The sequence below is a fragment of the Geotrypetes seraphini genome, chromosome 5 (assembly GCF_902459505.1).
Source record: "Geotrypetes seraphini chromosome 5, aGeoSer1.1, whole genome shotgun sequence".
NCBI classification, from domain to species: domain Eukaryota; kingdom Metazoa; phylum Chordata; class Amphibia; order Gymnophiona; family Dermophiidae; genus Geotrypetes; species Geotrypetes seraphini.
The window spans coordinates 136,785,386-136,809,421 of NC_047088.1; the positions used below are offsets into that span (position 1 = coordinate 136,785,386).

At 42.9% G+C, this 24,036-nt stretch overlaps 1 protein-coding gene across 8 annotated transcripts in view; it reads left to right on the forward strand.

Annotated features, from left to right (window-relative positions):
- Positions 1 to 24,036, forward strand: part of PIKFYVE (phosphoinositide kinase, FYVE-type zinc finger containing) — a 936,520-nt gene that overhangs the window by 505,256 nt on the left and 407,228 nt on the right. For all 8 annotated transcript variants that reach the window (XM_033947121.1, XM_033947126.1, XM_033947127.1 and 5 more), the window contains 2 exons: positions 5,573 to 5,713; positions 8,512 to 8,638. In XM_033947121.1, the coding sequence (XP_033803012.1) occupies positions 5,573 to 5,713; positions 8,512 to 8,638 (268 nt within the window). The remainder of the gene's footprint in view (positions 1 to 5,572; positions 5,714 to 8,511; positions 8,639 to 24,036) is intronic.

The following is a 24,036-nucleotide window of genomic DNA, read 5'->3' on the forward strand; positions in this document are numbered from 1 at the left end:
CCAGGACTTATATAATGATCTCTATCTATACCCTTCTATCCCTTTTTTTTCCTATCTATCTATAACTTCTATCCCATTCTTCTTCAGGAATTCATCCAATCCCTTCTTGAACCCTGATACCGTACACTGTCCTATCACACCCTCTGGAAGCGTATTCCAGGCATCCACCACCCTTTGGATGAAGAAGAACTTCCTAGCATTGGTTCTGAATCTGTCCCCTCTTAATTTATTCGAATGCCCTCTCGTTCTTGTAATTTCTGAAAGTTTGAAGAATCTGTCCATCTCCACTTTCTCTATGCCGTTCATGATCTTGTAAGTCTCTATCATGTCCCCTCTGAGTCTCCGCTTTTCCAGGGAAAAGAGCCCCAGTTTCTCTAATCTTTCAGCATATGAAAGGTTTTCCATACCTCTTATCAATCGCGTTGCTCTTTTCTGAACCCTCTTGAGTATCGCCATATCCTTCTTAAGGTACGGCGACCAATATTGGACGCAGTACTCCAGATGCGGGCGCACCATCATCCGATACAATGGCAGAATGACCTCTTTTGTTCTGATTGTAATACCTTTCTTAATAATACCTAGCATTCTTTTCGCCTTCTTAGAGGCCGCTGCGCACTGTGCCGACAACTTCATTGTCTTGTCCACTATTACCCCAAGTCCTTTTCTTGAGTACTTTCACCCATTACCAGCCCTCCCATCGTATAGCTGTACTTCGTGTTTCTTTTCCCTACATGCAAGACTTTACATTTCTTTACATTAAACTTCATCTGCCATCTCGTCTCTCACTTTTCTAGTTTGTTCAGGTCCCTTTGTAAATCCTCCCAGTCCCCTTTAGTTCCAACTCCACTAAATAGTTTGGTGTCATCTGCAAATTTTATTACTTCGCACTTCGTCCCTGTTTCTAGATCGTTAATAAATATATTGAACAGCAGCGGTCCGAGTACTGATCCCTGCGGAACACCGCTCGTGACCCTCCTCCAGTCAGAATAGTGGCCCTTCACTCCTACCCTTTGCTTCCTACCTGCCAACCAATTTTAGATCCATCTATGAACGTCTCCTTCCACCCCAAGGTTCTTCAGTTTCCGTAGTAGGCGTTCATGGGGTACCTTGTCAAAGGCCTTTTGGAAATCCAAGTATACGATGTCTATGGGGTCCCCTTTGTCCATTTGTTTGTTAATTCCTTCAAAGAAGTGCAATAAGTTCGTTAGGCACGATCTTCCCTTGCAAAAGCCGTGCTGGCTTGTTTTCATCAGTTTGTTTCTATCTAGATGTTCATCAATGCTTTCTTTTATCAGTGCTTCCGCCATTTTCCCCGGAACCAAGGTCAGACTCACCGGTCTGTAGTTTCCCAGGTCACCTCTCGATCCTTTTTTAAAGATGGGCATAAGATTAGCTATCCTCCAATCCTCCGGGATCACACCTGTTTTCAGAGATAGGTTACAAACCCGCTGTAGTAGTTCTGCTATTTCCTCCTTTAGTTCCTTCAAAACCCTAGGGTGGATTCCATCCGGGCCCGGAGATTTGTCACTTTTTAATCTATCTATCTGGGTCCCAAAGTGACGGTCTGGGTCAAGAACTGGTTGAGTGGAAGGCAACAGAGGGTAGTGATCAATGGAGATCACTGAGGAAAGGGATGTTACCAGTGGTGTGCCTCAAGGTTCTGTTCTTGGGCCTGTTCTTTTTAACATTTTTATAAATGATCTTGCTGAAGGGTTGTTGGGTAAGATTTACATCTTTGCGGATGATACCAAAATCTGCAATAGAGTAGACACGCCGGATGGTGTGTATAATATGAAGAAAACCTGGCGAAGTTTGAAAAATGGTCCAAAATTTGGCAGCTAAAATTTAATGCTAAGAATTGCAAGGTCATGCATTTCGGATCCAAAAACCAGAGGGAATGGTACAGTTTAGGGGCTGAAGAACTTATGTGCACGATAGAAGAACGGGACTTGGGTGTGATTGTATGTGATGATCTTAAGGTGGCCAAACAGGTTGAAAAGGTGACAGTGAAAGCTAGAAAGATGCTAGGTTGCATACGGAGAGGTATAGCCAGTAGGAAAAAGGAGGTATTGATGCTCCTGTATAAGACTTTGGTGATACCTCATTTAGAATATTGTGTACAATTATGAAGGCCACACCTTCAAAAAGATATAAAAAGGATTGAGTCGGTCCAGAGGAAGGCTACTAAAATGGTATGTGGTCTTCGTCATAAGGCGTATGGGGACAGATTTAAAGATCACAATCTGTATACTTTGGAGGAAAGGCGGGAGAGGGGGAGATATGATAGAGATATTTAAATACCTATGTAATATAAATGTGCATGAGTCGGTTCTCTTTCATAGGAGGAAGTTAAGAGGTGATAGGCTCCAGAGTAATCTAAGGAAATACTTTTTTACAGAAAGGGTGGTACAGTCTCTCAGAAGAGGTGGTGAAAACAGAGACTGTGTCTGAATTCAAGAGGGTCTGGGATATCTGGGATAGGCATGTGGGATCTCTCAGAGAGAGAAAGAGATAATGGTTACTGTGGATGGGCAGACTAGATGGGCCATTTGGCCTTTATCTGCCGTCATGTTTCTATGTTTCTATCTAAACAATCAACCAGGAACAATACATTTAGACAAAGGAGAACACAGACACCTTTCACTAACCCCCCAATCAAAGGCATACAATATAAGAACATAAGAATTGCCACTGCTGGGTCAGACCAGTGGTCCATCATGCCCAGCAGTCCACTCACGCTGCGGCCCTCTGGTCTAAGACGAGTGCCCTAACCGAGACTAGCCCTATCAGCATATGTCCTTGTTTAGCAGGAACTTGTCTAACTTTATCTTGAATCCCTGGAGGGTGTTTCCCCTATGACAGACTCCGGAAGATTGTTCCAGTTTTCTACCACTCTCTGGGTGAAGAACTTCCTTATGTTTAAAGTGTGTCCTCTTGTTCTCCCTACCTTGGAGAGGGTGAACAACCTGTCCTTATCTACCAAGTCTATTCCCTTCAGTACCTTGAATGTTTCGATCATGTCTCCTCTCAATCTCCTCTGTTCGAGGGAGAAGAGGCCCAGTTTCTCTAATCTTTCGCTTCTGACCAGTCAGGCTCCGTGCCTGCCTTGGTCCCTGTGGTTTACCTATTGTCCACCAGGGGAGCAAGAGAGAAGCAGGACCGGAAAGCAAGCCAAGGTCCTATTATCTAGGTCACCACCATGGGTGGGGGTGGAACCCAAGGAGAGGAGCAGATCCCTGCTGACTCAGGTAGATCAGGGCGTGTCCCTCCCCTTGAACGGCCAGCAGTCCTCGACAAACTGTTAAGCAGGATAGGCAGGAAGCTGAGGGCTCTCATCCAGGAGGACCTGCCTGGTTCAAGCAGGGGTAATGACTGTCCCCATGGAGGTGGAGGAAGCTGGAACCCCTTCAGAACTACCAGTAGCGGATGAAGAAACTCCCATGGAATTATAAGGAGAGCTGCCTGCTGAGGAGCTGTGTGTGATTCCAGAACCGATGGATGTGGGAGTGGCGATCAGCTCAGGCTGAGCAAAGACTGTGAGTGTTCTTATTTTTGTGGCTGGGTTCTTTTTACTGCTCCCAGTCATTGTGCAAGGACTTTCTGAACTGTGCAGTTGTGTGTGTAGCTAAGAGTGAGTGGGGGAGAAGTTTGCTTACATCCGGGAGGGAGTTTTTGAAAGCTGTTTTTGTGCTTTTGGAAAGGCAAACTTATAGCACTCCTCTTTACCCAGCGCTGATATATTTTAGGCTGGAGGCCTTATGTTTTGATTTTTGCACTAAGAATCATGGAGTGAAAAAGCATATTCTACAGACACTGTTTTGAATACTGTGGATTGCATTTACCTGAGCTCTGCTGTGAAGCAGACTTGGGGAGAAAGGAGTTTAGGATAAGCGGTCTGTGAAAGAATATATCACAGACAGGACTGGATTATTGAGAGAGAAATCCTGAATGCTGACAGGGTTTTCTCTTTGTTTTTTCTTGTTTGAACATTTATTTGCTACAATGAACTTTGAACATTTTTGATGGTTTGAGCCATTCTGACTTTATTTTTTTTCCGCAAAGTACATTTGTTTTGTTGCCATTCAAATAACGGTGTTGGTGTTTTGTTTGAGTTCCTTAAAAATCCTGTAGGGTGACTTCAGTCTGAGTAACACGCTGGTGCACTTTTTGTTGGTGGCCACTGGAGGCACTGCTGAGTCCAGACCTAGGGCTTCAGTGCTGGCTACACGCTGTACGGCAGTTCCTCCAACCCCTTAACCATCTTAGTCGCTCTTCTGTAGACCCTTATGAGTAGTACCGTGTACTTTTTCATGTACAGTGACCAGTTCTGGACGCAGTACTCCAGGTGAGGGCGCACCATGGCCTGGTACAGCGGCATGATAACCTTCTCTGATCTGTTTGTGATCCCTTTCTTTATCATTCCTAGCATTCTGTTCACCCTTTTCACCGCCGCTGCACATTGTGTGGACGGCTTCACCGATTTGTTGATCAGAACTCCCAAGTCCCTTTCCTGGGAGGTCTCTCCAAGTACCACCCCGGACATCCTGTATTCGTGCATGAGATTTTTGTTACCGACATGCATCATCTTACACTTATCCACGTTTAACCTCATTTGCCATGTCGATGCCCATTCCTCGAACCTGATTATGTCACGTTGCAGATCTTCGCAGTCCCCCTGCGTCTTCACAATTCTGAATAACTACTAGCTACCCAAGCAGCGGAACTCGACCACCATATCTCAAACCTACTGATCACAACGTTCAACTACAAAATCTTAAGGAGAGAATTAAAAACCAAGTTATTGAGGAAATTTATCAAGTCAGACTAACCTCAATATATCTCCGTACCCTAATGCTTCATCTAATTATCTGTCTTGTAATCTCACTGGGTATGCCTAGATAAATTCTTTTGTAATCCACCTAGAACTGAAAGGTATTGTTAGAATAGAAGACGCTAATGTAATGTAACTATTTGCTGTTTTTGGTGAGCTTGGTAGCTAGAGAGTCCACTTGTGACAACTAATTGTCCTGCTTGTCCTAAAGCAGAATTATTCATTTGTGGCAGATATTCTCCAAAACAGTAGGACATATTTTCTCACATACCCTTCCACCTCTCACTAGAGTGAAATTGTTTATATGGCTGGAAGAGCTGAGAATACATTATTCAGTTTTATGCAAATTACATCAGCTGCTGGTACATTACAAATCCTGAATGTTTTATTTATGGTTTTTTTAAATTGTTTCTTTATATTTCCCTCAGACATCAAGGTGGAATACAATAATAATCATAATATTCAAACATAAACTTTGTATGCAAGAACAAATAAAAACTCATTCAAAACAACTAAAACTGCTTTTCTCTGTTTATATGCCCTTAGAACTACTTCACTAAGTCATCTTCAATAGAAGGGATACCAGAATGAGCAATCATATTCTAGCAGCTCTCCCATTGTTAGATCTAGAGAGATCTTTTAACCAAGGTCCTGCATTACCGTAGTGTTTGCTGTTAGACCTGCATAGGGTCTCTAATCTCTACTAATCTGTTAAATTTAATTTTTCTTTATCTTTTCCAGGAAAGAGAGTTTTTGAAGAACTATGTGCAACGGATAGTGGATGTGCGCCCTACATTGGTCCTGGTTGAAAAGACAGTGTCGCGAATTGCTCAGGATATGCTGCTGGAACATGGCATTACTTTAGTTATTAATGTCAAACCAGTGAGTATGGACAGCAAAGTAGACAGGCTGGGAATGAGAGACATCAAAATGTTTGGTTTGATATAACGACTAAAGTGGAGAGCAGCCGTACAATACTTAAAGCCCTAGATTTCAAACTTACGGACTTTAATGAAATGGGAGAGTACCTGAAGAAAGAGCTGTTAGGATGGGAGGACATAAGAGAAGTGGAAAGACAGTGGTCTAAGCTGAAAGGAGTAATAAAAATAGCTATGGACCTTTATGTGAAGAAAATAAATAAAATCAAGAGAAAAAGGTAGCCGATATGGTTCCCCAAACTAGTGGCGGAGAAAATAAAGGCGAAAGAGTTGGCGTTCGTGAAATATAAAAAAAACCAAGAAGAGGAGTGCAGAAAGGATTACAGGGTGAAACTGAAAGAAGCCAAGAGAGAGAGATACGTCTGGCGAAAGCACAGGCGGAAGAACAAATGGCTAAAAATGTAAAAAAGGGAGACAAAAATTTTTTCAGATATATTAGTGAAAGGAGAAAGATGGAAAATGGAATTACTAAATATGCTGGGAACCGAAATGTGGAGAGTGATGAGGAAAAAGCAAATGTGCTAAACAAATATTTCTGTGTTCACAGAAGAAAATCCTGGAGAAGGACCGAGATTGTCTGGCAAAGTTAGACGAGAAAATGGAATAGATTCTGTGTCATTCACGGAGGAGAGTGTTTATGAGCAACTTGAAAAACTGAAGGTGGCCAAAGCGATGGGACCAGACGGGATCCATCCCAGGATACTGAGGGAGCTCAGAGAGGTTCTGGCGGGTGCTATTAAAGACTTGTTCAACAAATCTCTGGAGACTGGTGTGGTTCCCGGGGATTGGAGGAGAGCGGATGTGGTCCCTGTTCACAAAAGTGGTCACAGGGATGAGCGGGAAACTACAGGCCAGTGAGCCTCACTTTAGTTGTTGGAAAAATAATGTAAGTGTTGCTGAAAGAAAGGATAGTGTACTTCCTTGAATTGAAAGGGTTACTGGATCCGAGGCAACATGGCTTTACAAAAGGTAAATTGTGCCAATTGAACCTGATTTAATTTTTTGATTGGGTGACCAGAAAGCTGGATTGAGGACATATGCTAGATGTAATTTACTTAGATTTCATCAAAGCCTTTGATACGGTTCCTCATAGGAGGCTGTTGAACAAACTTGAAGGGCTGAAGTTAGGACCCAAAGTGGTGAACTGGTTAGAAACTGGTTGTCGGACATACGCCAGAGGGTGGTGGTTAATGGAAGTCGCTCGGAGGAAGAAAAGATGAGTAGTAAAGTCCCTCAGGGTTCGGTGCTGGGGCCGATCCTGTTCAATATGTTTGTGAGTGACATTGCTGAAGGGTTAGAAGGAAAAGTATGCCTTTTTGCAGATGATACCAAGATTTGTAACAGAGTAGACACCGAAGAGGGAGTAGAAAATATGAAAAAGGATCTGCAAAAGTTAGAGGAATGATCTAATGCTTGGCAACTAAAATTCAATGCAAAGAAATACAGAGTAATGAATCTGGGGATTAATAATCGGAAGGAATCTTATATGCTGGGAGGTGAGAAGCTGTTATGCACGGACGGGGAGAGGGACATCGGGGTGATAGTGTCCAAAGATCTAAAGGCGAAAAAAACAGTGTGACAAGGCGGTGTCTGCTGCCAGAAGGATGCTGATCTGTATAAAGTGGCGTATCCAGTAGAAGGAAGAAGGTGTTGATGCCCCTGTACAGGTCATTGGTGAGGCCCCACTTGGAGTATTGTGTTCAGTTTTGGAGACCGTATCTGGCGAAGGATGTAAGAAGACTTGAAGCGGTCCAGAGGAGGGTGACGAAAATTATAGTAGGCTTGCGCCAGAAGACGTATGAGGAGAGACTGAAAGCCTTACTATATTACTATGTATACCCTAGAGGAAAGGAGGGACAGGGGGGATATGATTTAGACGTTCAAATACTTGAAGGGTATTAACGTAGAACAAAATTGTTTCCAGAGAGAGGAAAATGGTAAAACCAGAGGACATAATTTGAGGTTCAGGAGTGGTAGATTCAAGAGCAACGTTAGGAAATTCTATTTTACGGAGAGGGTGGTGGATGCCTGGAATGCGCTCCCATGAGAGGTGGTGGAGAAGAAAACAGTGACGGAGTTCAAAGAAGCGTGGGATAAACACAGAGGATCTAGAATCAGAAAATAATATTAAATATTGAACTTAGGCCAGTACTGGGCAGACTTGCACGGTCTGTATATGGCCATTTGGGGGAGGATGGGCTGGAAAGGGCTTCAATGGCTGGGAGGGTGTAGATGGGCTGGAGTAGGTTTTGACGGAGATTTCGGCAGTTGGAACCCAAGCACAGTACCGGGTAGAGCTTTGGTTTCTTGCCCAGAAATAGCTAAGAAGAAAAAATTTAAATTGAATCAGGTTGGGCAGACTGGATGGACCATTTGGGTCTTTATCTGCTGTCATCTACTATATTACTATGTTACTATGTATTTGTCATATAAAAGGTTATGTATCTTGATGGTCTTTCATGTACTAAGTGAAACAAAAAAAAAAAATCTGTTAACTTCATGTCGCTAAAATCGTCTGTAGTACCTGAAGATTGGAGGGTGGCTAATGTTACACCGATTTTTAAAAAGGGCTCCAGGGGAGATCCGGGAAATTGGTCTGATCCAGTAAGGCTATTCTTATGTCTATTGTCTTGAATTCTCCCATGCATTGCCAAAGATAGATTGTGTAGCATTAGAAATTGTCCTAGTCATGATCAGAATATGCTACTAAACTACTTTTTTATTTCTCATCCTGATCTATAGCAAATTTTAGACAAAATCAGTCGGATGACTCAGGGAGATTTAGTGATGTCGATGGATCAGTTGCTCACCAAACCACGCCTTGGAACCTGCCACAAATTTTACTTGCAGGTGTTCCAGTTACCTAATGGTATGTAAAGCTCTAATATTCTTGCTTCTAATGCACAAATGGCTTTTCCTGAAATTGCATTATATAGAAGAAAAGTTAGTATATTATTTTATAAATTCTTTATTCATTTTAAATCCGACAACGAGTGTACAAAATTATAACAATACTTAACAATCATAAAACACTTGAAAATCTTTCTCATAGGATCATAATAATATAAAAATTATAACCCATCCCACCCATTCACCCTCAATTACTACAAATAAACATATTCCAAGTAAAATCCGATCATATTAAAATAGTTAAAATATTTCTCCCCAAAAAACCATCCCCTTCCCCCCAATGTATACATATATCTAACACAGGAAAATGATGTTCACTCATTACAATATCTTTCCAATGGCCCCCAGATCTTCCTAAAATTATCATAGTTTCCTTTCTGCAAAGCAATTGCTCTTTCCATTTTAAAAATATGACAAAGTGAATTCTACCAAAATGAATAATTAAGATTGGTATAATTTTTCCAATTATTAGTAATATGCTGAATTGCAACCCCTGTCATTATTAATAAAAGTTTGTTATTATGCGATGAAATTTGGCTTTTTTTCCTCATAGACATGCCAAACAGAATAGTATCATAGGATAATGCAACATGGTTTTCTAATAGACAATTTACTTGAGTCCATATTGAATTCCAAAAAACTTTAATACAGGGACAATAATAAAGTAAATGATCCAATGTCCCTGCTTCCAGATTACAATGCCAGCATCTATTAGACTTAGAGCTGTCTAATTTTTGTAAATGAACAGGGATCCAAAACGCTCTATGCAATAAAAAGAACCAAGTTTGTCTCGTAGATGCTGACACTATACATCTCATTCTCCAAGACCAAATTCGTGGCCATTGAGATGCAGAAATTTGCTGCTTGATCTCAATGCTCCAAATGTCTCTAAGACCATTTTTTGGTTTTTTATTCACATATCCAGAAAGTAATTTATACCACAATACGGCTTGATGTCCCATGAAATCTGCTTGGAAGCAAAGGAACTCCAAACTATATTGATTATTCAGATTTTTCCATTCAGGGAACCCCACCTGAATAGCCTGCTTCAGCTGCAACCATTTAAAACTTTGTGATTTATTAAGATCAAATCTATGCTGCAACTGTGAAAACTCAAGCAGTTTACCATCTGAAATAACGTCATTCAGAGTTCGAATGCCTGCAATTATCCAGTTTTTCCATAAGATTTTAGATCCGCCAATTTGAATCATGGAGTTTATCCATAAAGATTGATTTGTAGATTTACTTATTGGAATAAGTGTTAAATTACTAATATATCTCAATGTTTTCCATGTGTCTGATAAAATTCTGTTCTCCTTATATCTTCTAGGCAATGTAATACTAGGAACATGAACCAAATTTAAGGGAAACAAGAGACGCCATTCTAAATACAGCCAATCCGGGGCATTTTCCATGAGTTTTGGGAGGATCCAATACATACCCTGATGTAAAATATAGGCTTGATGATACCTATAAAAATTAGGAAAATTTACCCCACCCTCCTCAATTGGTTTTTGAAGAGATACTAAGGCAATTCTAGGCATTTTACCCAGCCAAAGAAATTTCGTAAGGATACCATTAAGCTTTTTATAAAAGGACCCATGAAAAAAAATTGGTATCATACTCATTTGATAGCAAACCACAGGCAATATCATCATTTTAATAGTTTGAACTCTCCCCCACCAAGAAATATGTAAAGGATTCCATTGCTCACATAACTCTGTAACTCTTTTTAATAAAAGTTTTTCATTCTCTTTAACTTAACTGTGTCGTCCAAATTATTTTAATCTTAATACCTAAATATTTTAATTCATCTTCTTTCCATATGAATGGAAAAGAATCAAATAATAAGAACATAAGAAGTTGCCTCCGCTGGGTCAGACACAAGGTCCATCGTGCCCAGCAGTCTGCACCCGCGGCGGCCCTTCAGGCCCATGACCTGTAATATGATCCTTCTCTAATCCCTTTTATCCTTCTATCCATACTCTTGTCTAAAACCTATCTCTACCTCTATCTGTATCCTTCAATCCCCCTATCGTTCAGGAATTTATCCAATCCTTCCTTGAACCCCCGTAGTGTACTCTGTCCTATCACAACCTCCGGAAGCGCATTCCAGGTGTCCACCACCCTCTGTGTAAAGAAGAACTTCCTAGCATTGGTTCTAAAATTGTCCCCTTTCAGCTTCTCTGAGTGCCCCCTGGTGCTTGTGGTTCCCAATAATCTGAAGAATCTGTCCCTTTCCACCCTCTCTATGCCCTTCATGATCTTGAAAGTCTCTATCATGTCTCCTTTGAGTCTCCTCTTTTCAAGGGAGAAGAGCCCCAGCCTTCCCAACCTGTCTGTGTATGAAAGGTTTTCCATATCTGTTATCATTTTCGTCGCTCTTCTCTGGACCCTTTCAAGTATCGCCATGTCCTTCTTGAGGTACGGTGACCAATACTGGACACAGTACTCCAGATGCGGATGAACCATCGCACGATACAGCGGCATGATGACTTCCTTCTTCCTGGTTGTAATGCCCTTCTTAATAATACCCAACATTCTGTTTGCTTTCTTGGAGGCCGCTGCACATTGTGCCGTTGGTTTCATTGTAGTATCTACCAGCACACCCAAGTCTTTTTCAAGATTACTATCCCCTAGCACTGACCCCCCCATTTTGTAGCTGAACATCGGGGTTTTTTTTTCCTAAATGCATGACCTTGCATTTCTCTATATTAAAGCGCATTTGCCATTTGCTTGCCCACTCTTCCAGTTTGTTTAGGTCCCTTTGTAGGTCTTCACATTCTTCTGTGGTTCTAACCCTGCTGCAGAGTTTGGTGTCATCCGCAAATTTTATAACTTCACACTTCGTCCCTGCTTCTAGGTCGTTTATGAATACATTGAACAGCAGCGGTCCGAGCACCGACCCCTGGGGAACACCGATCGTGACCTTCCGCCAGTCCGAGTAGTGGCCCTTCACTCCAACCCGTTGCTTTCTGTCTGCCAACCAGTGTTTAATCCATCTGTGTACGTCCCCTTCCACCCCGTGGCTCCACAGCTTCCTAAGAAGCCGCTCATGGGGCACCATGTCAAAGGCCTTTTGGAAGTCGAGATAGAAGATGTCTATGGGTTCTCCTTTGTCCATCTGGCTGTTTATCCCTTCAAAGAAGTGTAGTAGGTTTGTTTGGCACGATCTTCCCTTGCAAAAGCCATGCTGGCTCACTTTTAGTTGTCCATTTTTTTCTATGTGTTCGCAGATGGTGTCCTTTATTAGTGCCTCCATCATATTGCCTGGGACTGATGTCAGGCTTACTGGCCTGTAGTTCCCCGGGTCACCCCTCGATCCCTTTTTAAAGATAGGTGTGATATTTGCTATTTTCCAGTCCTCCGGGATCTCCCCAGTTTTCAAGGACAAGTTGCAAATTTGTCGGAGAGTTTCCGCTATTTCGTTCCTTAGCTCTTTTAGAACCCTTGGATGGATTCCATCCGGGCCCGGAGATTTGTCGCTTTTTAGTCTGTCTATCTGTTTGAGGACCTCCTTATGGCTTATCTCTATATGCACCAGTTTTTCTTCCTGATCTCCACTTATGATCTCTTCGGGTTCTGGTACATTCGATGTGTTCTCGCTCGTGAAGACCGACGAGAAGAACTTATTTAACCTGTCGGCTACCTCTTTTTCCTCCTTTACCACCCCCTTTCTGTCTCCATCATCCAACGGTCCTACTTCCTCCCTCGCCGGTTGTTTCCCCTTGACGTATCTGAAAAACGATTTGAAGTCTCTGGATTTCTCAGCCAGTTTCTCCTCGTATTCTCTCTTTGCATTTCTAACTACTCGGTGACATTCTTTCTGGTAATTTTTGTGTTCTGTCTGGTTCTCCTCGGTTTGGTCCTTTTTCCATTTTCGGAACGATTTTCTTTTATCTCCTATCGCCCTCTTTACTTCTGTCGTTATCCATACCGGGTCTTTTGTTCGATTTTTTTTTGCACCCTTTCCTAAACCTGGGAATGTACAGGTTTTGTGCTTCCAGCACCGTGTCCTTGAATATGGACCATGCTTTCTCTACGGTTTCCATCCGTTTTGAGCGATTTTTGAGTTTCTTTTTCACCACTGCTCTCATAGCTTCATAGTTCCCTTTCCTGAAGTTGAGCGTTGTCGCTGCAGTTCTTTTCACTTTGGATGCTCCTACCTCTAATTTGTACCAGATCATGTTGTGATCGCTATTTCCTAGTGGTCCTACAACTGCCACTTCCTTTGCAGGTCCCCCTAGTCCGTTTAGGATTAGGTCGAGAGTAGCATTCCCTCGCGTTGATTCTTTAACAAGCTGTTCCATGAAGCAGTCTCCCACAGCCTCCAGGAATTCCGTTTCCCTCGCACAGCTTGCGTTCCCAATGTTCCAGTCTATCCCGGGGTAGTTGAAGTCCCCCATCACCAGTACACTTCCGCTTTTGCATTCTCTCCTCAATTCTGCTTCCAGTTCTTTGTCGTTTGCTTCCGTTTGTCCAGGCGGGCGATAGTACAGTCCCAATTTTATGTAAGCTCCATTTCTTCCTGGTAATTTAACCCATAATGATTCCAGTTCTTCCACCCTTGCTGCTGTATCCAATCTGGTCGAGTGAATGGTGTCCTTTATATATAGTGCTATTCCTCCGCCCTTCTTGTGGGTCCTGTCTCTCCTATAGAGATTGTACCCGGGCAATACTATGTCCCATTTGTTGTCCTCAGTCCACCATGTTTCTGTAATTCCTATAATGTCCAGGTCCTCATTCTTAGCTGTGACTTCCAGTTCTCCCATTTTGGCCCTTAGACTCCTTGCATTAGCATATAAACAGTTTAAGTCCTGGTATTTTCCCTTCCTCGTTGTTCTGCCTTGTGAATTTTCCCTCTTGCCGTCCTCCTTGCGGGCTTCCAGCCCCTGAATTCCGTTTTGTTCTTCCTCTCCCAATGTCTTGTCCTTCTCGTCCTCAGCCTGGTTCCTCAATTTCAACTGTTCCCCTAACTCCTGCTGTATGCTCTTTTTTTTTGTTCTCTGGTTCCGCTTGACCTTTGGACCCCTGTGGTGTGTCATTCGTTTCTTCCCAGCATTTTTTCCACTCAGCATCTTCATTTGATACTGTTTTCCGAAATGTCGACGTCTGGTCGATGTTCGGCTTTCCCCTTCTTTTCAGTTTAAAGCCATCTCTACTTCTTTCTTGATATTGTTCGCCAGCAGTCTTGTTCCTGCCGTGCTCAGGTATAGTCCGTCCCTCCTGTAGAGCTTGTTCTTCCCCCCAAAAGTCGTCCAATTCTTCACAAAGTGGAAGCCTTCCTCTTCACACCATCTCCTCAGCCATGCGTTCATTGCTTGTAGCTCAGTCTGTCTCTTTACATCTGCCCTCGGTACTGGCAGGATCTCTGAGAATGCTATCCTCTTCGTCCTCAGCTTCAGTTTCTTCCCCAGGCTCTTGAAATGTTCAGTTAGCGTAGTCCTGCTGTAATTTCTGCTGCTTACGTCGTTTGTTCCTACGTGGATTATCACCGCTGTCTCTTATGTCTCAGCTCCTTCCATGATCCTCTCGATTCTGTCGGTGATGTCCTTCGTCCTTGCCCCTGGGAGACATGTCACCAGCCGGTCCTCTCTCCCTCCTGCTATGTGACTGTCCACTTCTCTCAGGATTGAGTCTCCCACCACGATTGCAGATTTCCCCTTCCTCAGCTTCCTCTTTGGTCTCAAGTCTGTATCCTTGGTGAGACTCGATGCTTCTCCCTCAGGGTTCTGGTGACTCCTTGGCTCCTCTGTCTGCTCGATGCTTTCATAAGGTCCTCCTCCCCTGGTGTCTGGCGGCTCCTGTCTTCCGTCTGTTGGTTCCTGTCTGCACTGTTGATGATCCTGATTTTCCACGCTCCTGTAGGCCTCCTCGATGAATCTCTCGAGCTTCCGTACTTGCTCCTCAAAGTGGCTCTCTCTTGTGGGGTCCTCAGCTGCCCACGGTTCTTCCGAGATGCGGAGTCCCTCCAGCTCCTGGACCCTGTGCTGCAGTCTGCCGACCTCCTTCTTCATGCTTTCCAGTTCCTGACACCGACAGCATATGTAGGCCTGCCTCCCGAAGGGGAGGTAGTCATACATATGACACTCCGTGCAGTACACCGGAAAGCTTCTCTGGATTCCTGCTGCTTCCATTTCTCTTTCTAGTCTCTTGGTGTGAAGTGTGCAAGGCGGTCCCTGCTGTGAAGAGAAAAAGAATAAAGAATATAAGAGAGAAGTACTGGTGACTTACTTTCTTTCTAGTTTAATCTGCTGGGTGGCCTGGTCTCTTGGCTCCTTCACAAGGCTCCTTCGCGAAGGCGGCTCTCGCTAAGGCGAGCGCCTTTGCCACTCGCCTTTGCCGCGTGCCGAACGGCTGCGCGCCATTGGCTCCCCCCCTTTTAAGGGGGAGTCCGGGCTCTGACGACGCTGGTGACGCGGTGCGGGTGGGCGGAGCTTACTCTCGCTACCCACTCCTCGCCACCAACAGTCCCTGCCTCCTCCGGGCACTGCTTCCTCTGCCCCGACTGCTTCCTCTGTCCTCTCCTGCCTCAGCTGCTGCCTGCTTTCACCTCCTCCATGCAGCTTCTGTGCCCCTCGCGCCGCGGCTCCTTCCTGCTAAGAGGGAGTCCGGGCGCTGACGACGCTGGTGACGCGGTGCGGGTGGGCGGAGCTTACTCTCACTACTCGCTCCTCGCCACCAACAGTCCCTGCCTCCGCCGAGCTCTGCTTCCTCTGCCCCGACTGCTTCCTCTGTCCTCTCCTGCCTCAGCTGCTGCCTGCTTTCACCTCCTCCACGTGGCTTCTGTGCCCCTAGCGCCGCGGCTCCTTCCTGCTAAGGGGGAGTCTGGGCGCTGACGACGCTGGTGACGCGGTGTGGGTGGGCGGAGCTTACTCTCACTACCCGCTCCTCGCCACCAACAGTCCCTGCCTCCTCCGGGCTCTGCTTCCTCTGCCCCGACTGCTTCCTCTGTCCTCTCCTGCCTCAGCTGCTGCCTGCTTTCACCTCCTCCACGCGGCTTCTGTGCCCCTCGCGCCGCGGCTCCTTCCTGCTAAGGGGGAGTCCGGGCGCTGACGACGCTGGTGACGCGGTGCGGGTGGGCGGAGCTTACTCTCGCTACCTGCTCCTCGCCACCAATAGTCCCTGCCTCCTCCGGGCTCTGCTTCCTCTGCCCCGACTGCTTCCTCTGTCCTCTCCTGCCTCAGCTGCTGCCTGCTTTCACCTCCTCCACGCGGCTTCTGTGCCCCTCGCGCCGCGGCTCCTTCCTGCTAAGGGGGAGTCCGGGCGCTGACGATGCTGGTGACGCGGTGCGGGTGGGCGGAGCTTACTCTCGCTACCCGCTCCTCGCCACCAACAGTCCCTGCCTCCTCCGGGCTCTGCTTCCTCTGCCCCGACTGCTTCCTCTGTCCTTTCCTGCCTCAGCTGTTGCCTGCTTTCACCTCCTCCATGCGGCTTCTGTGCCCCTCGCGCCGCGGCTCCTTCCTGCTAAGGGGGAGTCCGGGCGCTAACGACGCTGGTGACGCGGTGCGGGTGGGCGAAGCTTACTCTTGCTACCCGCTCCTCCCCACCAACAGTCCCTGCCTCCTCCGGGCTCTGCTTCCTCTGCCCCGACTGCTTCCTTTGTCCTTTCCTGCCTCAGCTGCTGCCTGCTTTCACCTCCTCCACGCGGCTTCCTTTAGAACAATGCACATTCAAAGGAAGAATTTCAGACTTACTCCAATTTATTTTGTATCCTGAAAATTTTCCAAAAGTATCAATCAATTCCAACAAACAAGGAATGGTAGTTTCCAGATTTCTCAAATAAAGCAGAATATCATCCGCATATGCTGAGACTTTATATTCCCAATCAGAATGAGGAATACCCTGTATCCCCTTTGCTTGTTGAATGGCTAATAATGAGGGATCTAACACAACATTGAACAGCAAAGGAGATAGAGGACAGCCTTTTCTAACTCCCTCTGCAAATTAAACCTCTCAGATAAATTATTATTAATATTCAATCTTGCAGAAGGGGAGCTATACAATGTTTTAATCATTTGTATAAATCCAGGACCTATACCAAACCAATCTAATGCTTGATACATAAATTTCCATTCAACTCTATCAAAAGCTTTCTCTGCATCCAAAGATACAGAAAAAGCCGGATCATTCATATTTTTGGTTAAATTTAACATATGAAACACTAATCTAGAATTGTTAGATGAATGTCTTTTAGCAACAAATCCTGTTTGGTGCATATCAATAATATAAGGGAGAGCCTTAGCTAAGCGCAAAGCCAATATCTTAGCCAAAAGTTTACCATCCACATTTATTAAAGAAATAGGCCTGTAGTTTGAAACCAAAGTAGGATCTCTATTTGGCTTAGGCAAAACAATAGTTAATGATTCAGCCATAGTACCTGTAATACAACCATTAGTAAGTTGTGACTGATATAAATTTAACAAATGAAGTAAAAGAAGAATTTGAAATGCTTTACAAAATTCTACTGTGAAACCATCACCACCTGGAGCGGATCCAACTCTGAGACTTCAACGCTGTTTCTAATTCTTTTAGAGAAATTGGCATTTCTAAACTTCTTTTTATATGAACAGGAACCTTAGATCCAATAATTAAGTTTAAAAATTTGAATCCATCTTTTTCCCTATCTATATAAGGCTCAGAAGAATATAGGCCCTTATAGAAAGTTAAAAATTGAATTGATATCTTTTCAATCTGATTATGTGTAATTCCTTTATCATCTTTAATTGCCATAATATTATTTCTTCTTTTCTTTGCTTTGAGATAATGTTCCAATAATCTTCCCGCCTTATTAGAATTTCCATAATACAATGTTTGTTTGGAGAACAAATCTTTCCTAATTAATTTTGAAGATAGTTCATTATATTTACCTTTTACTGTTAAAAGAGCCTGTAAAGTATTATGCTCCCATTTTTTAATCAATTTAGATTCCAAAATTTTTATTTCTTTTTCCAACTCAGAATATTGCTTTTTAAATTGTTTTCTAATATAAGCAGAATATGAAATAATAGAACCTCTCATGGTAGTCTTAAAGGCATCCCATAAATTTTCCATGGAACTATCAACTGATAAATTAAAGTGAAAAAATTCACTAATTTGTGTTTTAAAATCTTCAAGAAATTTTGTATCCACAAGCAATGTATTATCAAATCTCCAAACAGGTCTACTAAACTCCTGTTGATCCATTTGAAATTCAATCCATATACCCGTATGATCAGATAAAATGATTGAATCTATGGAAGCTTTAATCACTTGTTGAACTATTTGAGTTGAGACAAAAATATAATCTATTCTAGAAAAAGATTTATGAACCTGTGAACAAAAGGAAAAATCCTGTTCATCAAAATGAAGAATACACCAAATATCTTTTAAATTGCATGAATGAACCAAATTGTCTAACCCTAAAGATTTTATATTTTTACAAGATTTTTAATCCAATAAAGGATCCATAACAGCGTTAAAATCTCCAGCCACCACTAATTTAGAAGCAGCCAGTGGGAGTAACAATCTCTGCAAAGTTTTAAAAAATTCCTGTTGATTCGAATTAGGAGCATATACATTAAACAAAGTCAAGGTATTATTTCCCATACTCATATCTACTTGTAACCATCTACCCAGAGGATCTGAACTTACTAAATGAAAATTGCCATTACATTTTTTATTAATAAGTATAACTCTTTTACCAACTGCAGAAGCAAAAAAAACATTTCTTCACCCATCCCCCTTCCAATTTCCTTGATTCAGCAAAGTTCAGATGGGTCTCTTGTATATAATAAACATCAGCATTCTGTTTTTTTCAAAAAGGATAACACTTTCTTCCTTTTGATCTGGTGATTAAGGCCATTAACATTAAGTGAAAAATTTTTAAAAGATATCATAAAATATAAAACTCACAAAAATTCTTCAAAATCAAGTAAGTAAAAGAATTATAAAATTCCATAGTAAACACCATTTTCCTTAAAATAAACCCATAAGCCAAAACACAATCCCATTTTAACCCTCCCAATCCCTCCCTTCCCCCTACCCCGACCTTCCCCAAACCAATACATTTATTTCCTCTTTGCACCTCCAAACATATACTACCCTCCCCTCTCCCTCCCCATCCCCACACACACAATGACTGTCCTAGAACACACATTGGATTAGCAATCCCTAAACCCCCTCCCCCATGCAACTTTATTCCTCCTTTTATTTTATCATATCCTAAAAATTCATGAAAAAATTACAAAATAATTACAATATCATCCTTCAATACCATATTATATAACTATATAATCATTACTTATTCAATTTAAAAGATAATTCCAAGTCTTCTAATTAATATATATTGAATAAAACATTAATTTTCTTATCCTAAACATAAATATCTTCCTAAAATAAAATAAATTTAAGATTTAAGTGAACAAAACAATAAACTAAATAAATTCATAAAAACAATTATTTACCCCTAAATATATCTCATTCCTTAATCATTATACCCACCTACTCCCAATTTTCTATATTCAATAATCACCCCACTTTATCCATAAATAAAATAACATACCACATTTCAATAAAAAACTATTTCATATATATGAAATTACTATCAATCAATATCTGCAGTATCTATAATGATATTTAAACTCTTAATATAAATTTCCCCTAGAAACTGTAATATATAACCATCAAACTTATCTTTTCTCCACAAATTCATTACTATTACCGATTTTCCACCAAAATCAATATCCTTTAATCTGAAAATTAAAAAAACATTACTAACAAATACATATCTATCAATAAAATAATTATTAATCCAGTACATGACTTTTAGAATTAATGTATATAATAAAAATTTCAATAAATCAAGAATAATACATTGTAATAGCTTCTGAAATTCATTAAAGATATAATGACCCACTACAACTAAACCCATTAGAAATCCCATATATAAATACAAACTGAAAAAACTGCATATTTGACAACTATGACTAGATAAAAAAATTTCATAGACTAAAACTTTTCCTCAATTAATAAAATCAATTTCACAAAATATAATTGATGTTATAAAAATGTTAGTATATTATTTTTATTTCTTCCATGAAAATTTATTAAGATTTTGAAAAATACAAGAGAATATAAAACTGAAACATTAATGAAGCTCACAGTGCATCAGTGCCTGAATCAATACAAAATACAGAATTACAATATCTGTTTGTTTGCTTATTTTCAAAACCAATGGAACAGAGAGAATTGATATGAAGTAAGGTTTCAACATTAAATACTGCTGGAAAATGATTACAAATATGCCTGCAAAGGAGACCAGTTAGTATATCATTTTTCTTGAAGAGAGAAACCCTGTTTCTAGTCATGCAGTTTTTGTTGTATGTATTGTATTCTTGAATGTAAAAGTACTACTGTATTTGAAAATTATATTTATGGAACCTTTCATTATTTTTGGATGGAGGGGAGAGAAAAGGGTTCCAGACCCTAATCTGTTATCCAGAAAAAGCTGCTGATTTCTGAAAATTTGTTGACTTAACATATTTTCTTTAGCATCTCTCCAGACTGGTACAGTTCACTGATGGGTAATAGCTCACCATGACGCCACCATGGTGGAGACTGAGACAAAGCTTACCAAGGGTTAGGCTAAAGGCTCACATTCATCCCCTCAAGGGTCACCTCTAGAAGCCAGAACTATAAGAAAACACTCAGAGATCAGTCTCAAGCATAAAGGCAAAAAAATCAGTCAAAGTTCCAGGGCCCTTTTCTTATCAGGGTGAGAAATTCCCCTTAAACAAAAATATGGTCTCTTGGCTTCATTATCAGTTTCCAGGATCTAATTCAGAAGCTGTTCATCTTCCAAACCTCAGAAAACCCCCAAAGTGGCACAAAGCTAGGCCTTCTCAATAGCAGTTCAACTCAAAATAATAGATGACGCAAAACAGAGCTTCCCAGTCTCCATAAGGTGGTATAAGTCAATATTGAGGGACTGATTCCCCCTCACCCTCCTGCCACCTCCCACATAGCCATTTCTAACTAGCTACCACCACCTACTGGCAGGACTCTTGACTCACCCTGATATGAAAAAGAGACTCCCAAGACCTAGCCTCCAAGTCAGGTTCAATCATTTGCTTTTTCTCTAAAGGACTTCTCTCTCTATGTCTGTGTCCCAATGATGGGACATACACCCTGTCATAATGTTATTTGTTAGTTACCTCCATTGCTTTGGGACAAACTGAGGGGGGGCTATAGCATAGTCCTTTGGGAGGAGAGATGGAGTCATGAAGGAAAATGATTGGCAGCTTCTGCAAGAACTCTTATGGTTTCAAGGTGACTACTCATTACTTCAGGATCTCTGCTCCTGTTTATAGGAAAGAAGATTACCAAGGAAAGAAGATTATTGAGGTAAAAACCTAATCTTTCTTTTGTGGAAGTGGGGAAAAAGAAGGGGAAGGGCAGGAGAAGGCAGGTGAGAGGGGCAGCAGGGAGAGGTAGCTCCGCCCACCCTTCTGACATCAGCACTCGGATCCAGAGCTCCCCCTTAATAGGGGAGTGGCCAAAGGCACTCGCCTTAGTGAGAGCGCCTTTGCGAAGGGCCTTAAGAAGGGATGAGTCTCTGCAAAGCAGAGGGCACCCACAGCAGCCACATAAGCAAGCAGAACAGAGGGAGACCACAACAGCCACACAAGCAAGCAGACCACAGCAGCCACACAAGCAGGCAGAACAGAGGGAGACCACAGCAGCCACACAAGCAAGCAGAACAGGGGCAGACCACAGCAGTCAAGCAAGTAGAACAGGAGGAGACCACAACAGCCACACAAGCAAGCAGAACAGGAGACCACAGCAGCACACAAGCAAGCAGAACAGGGGGAGACCACAGCAGCCACACAAACAACAAGCAAGCAGGGAGAAGCCACTTCAGACAGACCAGCAAGCGGACAGCAATGGAAGCAGCAGACAAGCAGGATGTTGAGCTACCCAGTTTTCTGCACCGTTTGCCATATGTATGTCTACCTGCCCTCTGGGAGGCGGTCTTATGTATGCACTTGATGCGGGGAACTGGAGTCCCTGAAGAAACAAGTTAGACTCCTGGAAGGCAGAATACTGGAACCAGAGGCACTTCGAGCAGTGGAGGAGGAGGAAAGAGAAGCAGAAAACTTCAAGACAGGAAACCATTGAGGAAGAAGTCCGGGAGTTAGAGAAGTTCATTGAGAAGGCATACAGAGAGGCCGTGGAAAATCACCAGCAACAGTGGGACTGCCGAGACACACCCACAGTGAGTGAGGACCACCTGGAGGACAACCACAAGGAAGAAATGTGTGACACAGCAGCGACACCTGGACACAGCGAAGGGAACCCACAGGAAGATGAGTCTGGTGCAAGCCACCACCAGGTTCAGGGAAGATGGAAGTACATGGAGGACATGGACCTACGGCTGGAGAGATGGACATATACTAGGGACACAGACCTGCGGCTGGAGAGGCAAGAGAAGACAGAGAGGACATCAGTCGTCGTGGGGGACTCCATCATCAGAGAAGCCGACAGCCACATAGCAGGAGGAAGACAGGATCGGCTGGTGACCTTTCTACCAGGAGCCAAGATAGAAGACATAGTGAACTGCATCGACAGGATCATCGACAACGTGGAAGAGGAAGAAACGGCAGTGGTGATCCATGTGGAAACAAACAACGTTATCAACAGGAACTACAGCAGTTCTGGATGCTAGGAAGGAAGCTGAAGACCAGAACACCGAAGGTAGCGTTCTTGGAGATCCTGCTGGTACCCAGGGCAGATGAGAAGAGGCAGATGGAACTGCAAGCAGTCAACGTGTGGATGTGGCGCTGGTGTGAGGAAGAAGGATTTCACTTCGTGCGCAACTGGACGACGTTCTAGGGGAAGAGCAAGCTATTCAGGAAGGAAGACCTCCACCTCAGCAGACGTAATGAGCCTATCTGCATACAACATCAAGAGATAAATTGAGAAGTTTTTAAACTAGGAAGAAGGGAAAAGCCGATAATCAACCGAGAGTCAATGGTTCGGGAACCGGTATTCCTAGGGGATAGCATGTGGGAAAATAGTGGGGAAGACTCAAAGGGATCATAGGCAAGACTTAAATCCTGACCGATCGGCAAGAGGGAAGAAAATGCAAGAAAGTTGACAGGCCACAAATTCAAGTGTATGTACACGAACGCAAGGTGCTTAAGGAATAAGATGGGGGAATTGTAAGCTATGACACAAAAAGATAGCCTTGACATCATCGGCATCATGGAAACATGGTGAAACGAGGAAAACGTTTGGGACATTGCTACCGGGATACAAGCTGTACCGCAGAGACAGTGGGTCAAAAAGGTGGGGGCATTGCCCTATACGTCAAAGAGGGAATTAGTCTACCAGAGAGAACATGCCAGAAATGAAAAATCAGTTAGAGTCTCTATGGGTCAAAATTCCTGGAATGAATGGAACAGAAACAAAGATTGGCATCTACTACCGACCCCCAGGGTAGTCCAAAGAAATTGATGGAGAAATGACGGGTGAGATTAAACGCAACTGCAAGGGAGGCAATGCAGTTATTGTGGGTGACTTCAATTATCCGGGGATAGACTGGAACCTAGGCACCTCTGGCTGCAGTAGGGAGACCATGTTCCTGGATGCTGTAGATGATTGCTTCTTGGAACAACTTGTCAAGGAAAATACGAGAGGAAATGTGATTCTGGACTTAATTCTAAATGGACTACGAGGACCGGCTCAAGCTGTAGAAGTAGAAGGGATGCTGGGAAGCAGTGATCACAATATGATCCGTTTCAACCTGGACACGGAGGCAAAATATCGATCCATAACGATGGCCACGGCACTGAACTTCTGAAAAGGGAATTACAAAGGGATGAGACTCGTGGTGGGGAAAAAGATTAAGAAGAGGATAAGCACTGTAAAAACCATAGAACAAGCCTTTTTAAGTACACAGCCACTGAGTTGCAAAATCTATATATACAGCATATCAACAAGGCATCCAAGAGGGAAAAGAACAAGGAACCGGCGTGGCTCACTGTAGTGGTGAAGGAAGCAATGAGAGACAAGAAGACTTCATTTAAGGAATGGAAATGGTCAGAAACGGACGAAAACTGGAAAAAGCACAAACAACATCAAAGTAGGTGCCATAAGGCGGTAAGAGGGACCAAAAAGACTACGAGGAAAAAATAGCCAAGGAGGCAAAAAACTTCAAGCCATTCTTTCGATATATCAAGGGGAAACGACCCGCGAAGGAAGCGGTGGGGTCGTTGAATGACCATGGAATAAAGGGAGCGCTAAAGGAAGACAAAGCCATCGCCGACAAACTGAACACATTTTTTGTGTCTGTATTTACCGAAGAAGATGTACACA